This window comes from Larimichthys crocea, chromosome XXII (assembly GCF_000972845.2).
Source record: "Larimichthys crocea isolate SSNF chromosome XXII, L_crocea_2.0, whole genome shotgun sequence".
Lineage (NCBI taxonomy): Eukaryota > Metazoa > Chordata > Actinopteri > Sciaenidae > Larimichthys > Larimichthys crocea.
In genome coordinates, this window is record NC_040032.1 from 19,695,326 (window position 1) to 19,702,561 (window position 7,236).

The 7,236-nt window shown below is 36.4% G+C and overlaps 1 protein-coding gene across 5 annotated transcripts in view; it reads left to right on the forward strand.

The window, feature by feature from the left end:
* cadm1a (cell adhesion molecule 1a) overlaps window positions 1-6,868 on the forward strand; it is a 354,829-nt gene extending 347,961 nt beyond the window's left edge. For all 5 annotated transcript variants that reach the window (XM_027273936.1, XM_027273937.1, XM_027273932.1 and 2 more), the window contains one exon: window positions 2,438-6,868. In XM_027273936.1, the coding sequence (XP_027129737.1) occupies window positions 2,438-2,556 (119 nt within the window). In that variant the 3' untranslated portion in view covers window positions 2,557-6,868. The remainder of the gene's footprint in view (window positions 1-2,437) is intronic.
* Window positions 6,869-7,236: the final 368 nt, after the last annotated feature.

Here is a 7,236-nt window from a genome sequence, read left to right on the forward strand (position 1 = left end):
AGGCTACGGGTTACTGATGGTGAGTAAAATTACATTTTTCATGCAATCCTGCTGAATAACTATAATGCATCCCATCTGCTACCCCCATAACCAAGGAATAATTATAATCTATAGCAGATTTCACACTTTGGTATTTCTTGTGCAGGAGGAAATGGAGTTGGATATATTAACCACTTTAGAAAGGAAATACTTTAAATGGGGCAATTTAAAGGTGTAAAAGAGACGTTCCTCATGTTATGGTGATACTGAACTCACTGTTTCCACAAGCTGTATGTTAAGGTAAAAAAATATATGGTGATGGATCTCAGTGGTGATCTGCAAAGCAAACTGTGTAAACAGTAATAGGCTTCATGATATTTTTCTGCGTCCAGTTGACTGACTCCTACATGATTTATTAAAAGTGGCAGCCTAACACACTGCCATCTGGTGCACCCAGGAGTCAGTGGCAATCTGGGACTTAGCTTTGAAATCTTTGAACGAGTCTGGGGTCACATGTTGATCGATAAATATTGCTATATGAATAAGCACTATGTGAATAAACACTAATTATTATTGAGAGGTTATTATTTATAGTCCAAATTATTTCCTAGCATGCAGAGCAGCCCAGGGGGCACTGCATCAGGTTTTCTTGCACATTGGGCTACAGTAGAGGACACTTTATCATATTTTATCTACCATATGGGGGCATCCAAGCAGAGGTGGATGTAAGTCACACATGTCTCAAGTCTCAAGCAAGTACCAATTTACTGTTACAGTTACTATTTTATATTTTGTTGCAATTAAGAACAAGCCTCCAAGACAACAATGGAGAGAGTAGGATAACAAGAGTTGCACACAGGAGTGAGAATGTTTATTTGTGATGAACCCCCTCCATGATAGCTGCCTCATGCATCGACATCTGCCATGTTCTAGTAGGTTGTCATATTTGCGCACATTGCACTAGAAAAACAATTCTTATCTTCTCAATATCTAGAATCGCAATTGTTCAGTCAGGGATTTACTGATTGAACAAAAAGGCCACATATGAAGAGGTAATGATTTGCCACTTATGCCCACACTGCAATGTCAAGAAACATAAGCAGCCGAAGGACAGATCTGACAACCTTGACCTGCCATGCTTACTGTAGTTTTGCACAGTCCTGTGCGATATTAGGATAGCTTCACCTCCAAATCAAGTTGTTTAGGCTGCTGATTTATGGCCTATTTTTACATCTCTAACAATAGACCTAGCAATTACTTTGGTGAATCATTTATCATAACTGGAACTATCTTTGAAAGCTCATTTCTGATTCATTGCCACAATTCCATTTTTTCTGTTGGGCTATTTTTATTTTATTTTTTTCAGTATAAAACATCAATAAGATGCGAACAAACATATCAAATGGAGGCCACTCATGGGGACTAAGTTGTAAGCTGTCTAAAGTGCAGGAGATGTCTGATAAGAATATTCATGAAAGAGCGAAGAGACAGAAAGTTTCTCTTTGTTTTTTTTCTTCCTCTGGTGGCTACAACGTTGCAGAGAAATATTGAAATGTGAGACTGTGGGTGGAGAAGGTCACTCAGAAAAATAATTAATCTAGAATTTTAGGATTTTGAGGGCAATTTTTAACTGCCTCTGTCAGAAACTTTCCATAATAATTGCTCAACAAAAAACTTACCTAAAGCAACCCATAACCCTGACGTGAACATAGGAGCAGGGATGTATTAACTGGCTATATGTGGGCGGATTACAGCATAATTTTGATATGACTGTTCAAACTGAGGTTGAATTGCCAAAAGTCAAATAAATGAAGTGTCAGATATGGGATGATGGCTGCCCAAGTGAATGTAAAAATGTCAGATTCAATATTTTTTTTCTTACAACTGTCATAAAAACCTGAGGTTAAATAAGGAAAAAAATGAATTTGGCTTTTTCTTACATTTAATCCTAACATATCCAATGCCACCATCCTTGTGGTATAGCACCACTGAACAGCTTGTTTCTATCTAATAAAGTAGCATTTGTGCTTTGAGTTTTTCCATAACTGACAGTGCCCTTCCACATTCGATCCAGAATATTGCCTTCATTATCAACCTCTACTATGATATGATATGAATAAATCTTGCAAATTAAGTTTGAAGTGGCTTGCTAGGTCCTTTTTTTTTTGCTGAACTTGACAAGGTTAATTTGAAGGTGTGAGCCATGCTCTTCCCTGCACTCAAGATAATTTCAAAACCCTGATTTTCATGTGCCAATCTTGAATGAAAAAGAGGGAAAATTATGTATAATCTGGATATTACAGCTTGCTGGTGTAAGGTTTGTGTAAATGGCCACATGGAGAAGAATTTGCATAATTAGGTGCTGTGGGATATAGAGCCACATTTTAATCTTTTATATCATCTAAGCAGCAGGCTATTATCCAGTCCGTGACACTGTCCTTCATGCCTACCTCCTCAGGTACCTACTTCACACACGAAGCCAAAGGAGCAGACGATGCAGCGGACGCAGATACAGCAATCATCAACGCAGAGGGTGGTCACACCAACTCGGACGAAAAGAAAGAGTACTACATCTAATCAAAACAGGACCCCTCACTCTAGTGTCCTCTTTTGGACACTGGGCTGTTTTTGAGGCTGGGGCATGGGTAGAGAGGGGGGGGCATTCGATGAAGGGATTTCAGATGGTTCATGATCACTTTTAGTGAGAGTAGAGGGGTTGAGAAGTAGAGGAGAGATGGGGTTTTAAAGAAAGGCCTGGTTTTAAGCCGTTGTTTAGTCTAGTCTGCAGATGTAGATGGAATGTTTTGTGTGTAAAAAAAAAAAAAATGGAAAAAAAAATATGAAAAAAGGATAAAAAAAATGGGAGGGATTGGGTTTTCGGTAAAGATGGGGATGGGGTTGGGGGTGGGATGATGCGCCAGATGTTGCCAGAAATCACTGTAGAGAGCTTCACCATTTGACACCTCCCTTACTGCTGGTACGAATTTTATTTAGTTCAGCCATTTGCAGAAAATTCTGTGCCTTGTTCTATCCATACTTTGGATTTGTGTTGATCCTCATTTGCATAACCTTGTTGTTCCCCTTTTCCTGTTTCATCTTTCCCACTCGTAATTATCAATGTGCTGTTGGCTTTTGTATGAGGGTAAAATTACACAGCCACTTTATTCATTTCCCTAAATGTTTCTGCACAGACGCATCCTCTCCTGCATAACAAAAACTCTTTCCAGTATACTGTGATTTGTCTCAAGCCATTACTTCTCTTTCTGTTTTTTTTCTCCTGAAGTTTTGACAGCCCCCAAAATGCATGGAATGCTTTACATATCATTGTACAAAGGACATAAATGAGAAACAGGTTTGATGTACTGTATATGCCTTCCTTGCCCCCTCCCAAACATAACCATATTCAAAACATAATCAAAAAGCAAGCAGCAAAGGATAATATGAAATGATTTTATTAGGCCAGTTCAGTTAATTTGTGTTTTGCAGCCTCAGTTTGTTCTTCAAAGTAGAAATACTACTGCCTCTTAAACAATTACCTTTCTTAGTAAAGAGAAGTAGTACATGACATTTCATTATTTGAGTATTTTCCTCTGTTCAAAACTATTTTTCTTTTATTTGGCTGAATAGAAGTTATGTTGTCCCATCAGTTTTTATTGAGTTGTAATGATGAGATTCAGTTGATTTCCATCTGCTCTCACTCTAGATTTTTTCGCTGATAAATGGGAACGAAAGAAAATGTAAATTGTTTTAAAAATGTTTTTGGCAGACTCTGAGTCAAGATGCTTCAGTAATAAAAAGGCTGTTGAAAAAACATTTGGTTTTAAAATTGGCCAACAAGCAGCCAAAAGATGCTGGTGGATACTGTACATAACATTTACAGAAAAAAACAGAAACAGCCTTAACCAAACTACAAACTCAAACACATTCAAATGTATTTTAGAAATACATAAGCTGCACAAAACATTTTAAAAAATGGCAATGGCAGCCCAGGTTTTCAAATCAGAGGGTTCATGTTATCTCATAGTGACACAATCCAATGTAAATCAAGCCAACGAAATCACAGCTGTATTGTACACTAATCCTTACTAAGAAATATTTTTTACAACTTACTAGAATTACAATGGAGTACCTTTGTGGATTATATTGTGTCACACTCATTGTGAGTTTTGTCAAAATGTAACACAAGCAAATGTTTGGGAAAGTAAATGTCAAACTGAAATGCTCTGAGAGACGGGCAAGTCTTTCCACTTCCATCACACCTTTTAAATCTATATTTTGCTTTGATGCAGCAGCTTGGGTGCTTAATCATTCAGTGGTTTTTTGCATGTGTGTGTGTACTTGCTAAAATCCATTCTTTTTGCTTTCCCTATCTTGCTTTATATATCGCCTGCCAAAACTCAGTGAGGATCTTTTTTTGCTGTGCCAGCTGGGGAGCACTGAGGAATGCCAAAAGTAATTAATTGTGTGCAACTGAACTTAATACACATGTTGTGCTCTGTGGTGGTAATCCCATGGGTTGCATTAATGCCCCGGCTTCTTAACATGGCAACGAGGGTCTATTCATTGCATTGTTTGTCATTATTATTACGTGTTCACATAGCAAGCAGCTTGCTTAATGAGTCCTTACTCTACATGACAGCTGTGGGTGGATAGAGGGGAGGTTTAGCTTGTAGTCTACACCTTGAAGTTCTGAAGTTGTGAAAAGCTGGAATCAATTGGACAAACATTAATCGAATTAGTAGAGTATGTCCAGTAATATCAGATGAAGAGCAATTTACAGATATTATTGCATTCCAAAATCAAAACCTTCAATGTTTTCTTTTTTTTTTTTTAATATATGAATCGCAATGTAACAACCTTTTTTTTTTTTAAGATTCAAATTTAGAAAATATTTTTTTCAATAAGTTTTATTAAAATTAAATGTTGCATATAAAAAATGGATAGCATCCAGAACACTAAATGGCACTTCTTCGCATTGCATATTAATAAGAAAATAGGTATAAGCAATTTTAGCTAAGTCGGACAAATTTTGTCCTTGTGATTATTTTTGTAATTGAATTTTAACTTTGGTGTAGAACAAGTAGAGGTACTTTCATAGAATGTACTTTTTCATTGTGACTGAGAGATCACTGCAGTACAAACAAATCAAGACATACATTCAGCAATTTCACAACATATACCCATGAACATGGCGTTAAAAAGTACACTGAAATACAGAAAACACAAGCAAATAAAGACACTCTACAAGTTAAAAAGGACACTAAAACCTGATAAACTTCAATGATGTTTTAAATTAAGTTCAACATGTTATAACGTGACAACATTCTAAATGTGCAACGCTAATATTATTAGCAATGTTGCTATACAGTTGACCCACTAGCATAAGCTACTACAAATACTGTTGTGTTCATCCATTTTAGACATCCCCCATTGGTTATCGTCTTGAAGCTTTGTTGCTCTGAACAGTTAGTAGTGTTTCTGTATTTGATTGTGTTTTTGGTATTTCCTGCGTGTGCTTTTTATGCCTTGTATGTGTTGTCAAATTGGCGAATGCGCTTAATTTGCCTGTGTTTCACTTTTTTTGAAGCGCTTCCTCTGTAAATGTGTTTTGATCACTCTATATGCTTGTGTTTTCTGAAGCTCTCTTCAGCACTGTACTTTTTGCTCTGACAGTAACCTCAGATTGCATTTGAGTCTTTTGGTTTTATATTATACTTGAAGTGTAATTTTTTTCAATGTATTTCTCTAGAAATACCTTTATGATATCAATATCAATCATATCCCATGATTAAACTCACTTTTTATGAAAACGTCACTAGCTGCCACTAGACTTTTACACTGAACACCACAGAATGAATGGATTGTTAAGGACTTAATGCTCTTGCTTGCTGTGTGGACACCCAAGATTCAATACTTTATGGCCGTACATTTGATTGGAGTTTGTCAATGTGCAGCTCGGATTGCCACACATTAACAATGTGATAGCTTTAATATATCATAGTCATGCATGAAGACAGCATTCAGTCTTTCCATATTGAGATTGTAGTTTTGGGGTTGTTCAATGGCATTTAAGAAGGTTCTTGTGAAATGCATTGTGCATATATCACTTTTCCTGAGCATAACGCTGTGCAATCTGTGCATTTTTAAAGTCATTAGGTTTTTTTTCAAAACGGGCTGGGTGGGAGCAGTGGACATATTTTTAGCTTTTCTGTTGGATGGGGCAGTTAGATGTGTGCTACAAGAGTGATATTGCAAACAATGATCAAAGACGATGTGTCCAACTCTCTCCAAGTGTTTATTCTTCTGTGAAAACTTGAGTTAATTTAAAAGTTCTGTACTCGCAAAGGAATTACCACTAAGTTAACACTGTATGCTGATGACACTGTTTTGTGTTTGTTACATGGATGGGTAGGGGTGGGGACGGGTTCTGATTAGGTTAGATGTTTTACGGTCTGGTGTCTGATAAAACTATTAACTGACTTGTTATCGTTGCTTTATGAATCACAGAGCAGATGTCACTTCATTTGTAAGACTGAGATTGTGTGATTTGTATTTTACAGTGAGCACTATTTCGCTTCAGTGACATGTGGCAGCTTCCATTTAAATCAGACTTCAAAATATGTACTTGCCAATAAAGGAATAGAACTGAATATTGTCTTCTCCCTTAAGGCTGATGCATTAATATTTTATTTGTGAATATTAAACCTTTTGTGGGGTGGAATGACAGGAGTGTTTCTCTAAATGTTTTATTTACAATAATGCTCTAACAAAGGAACATGAACAAAACAACATGAAAACAACATCTGAGTAGGTTTAAATATTCAGAAATGGTAAAGATTCAATTGACGTAAATAGCAGAATGATATTTTAGGTTATTGTATTATTTTATTTTCTATTAAATGCCCAGTAAATTAAAAAAAAAGACTTGCAGTGTAACTGATGTAGTTTTCTCCACATTAAATTCTTTTGATATTGTCCTGTCTCTGGCTCATACGTTGCTGACCGATGTGACCGCATCTCAGGTAGAATGCAAAGTTTAGGCCCCACCTATAAACGACATAAAAGCAAGTACAATGTATCCTCATCGAATCAAGTGCAACACATTATTTTAGATCCAAGAGGCAAAATTGTTGATATTTTGCATATATGTTGTACATGTTTTCTGTATTTTCCTTAATATTTGGTGCACTGTAAAAGATGTGTTGAGTATTGCTTTGTGTTGACATAGGTCATAAAGAGTACACTGTTTATTGGAAT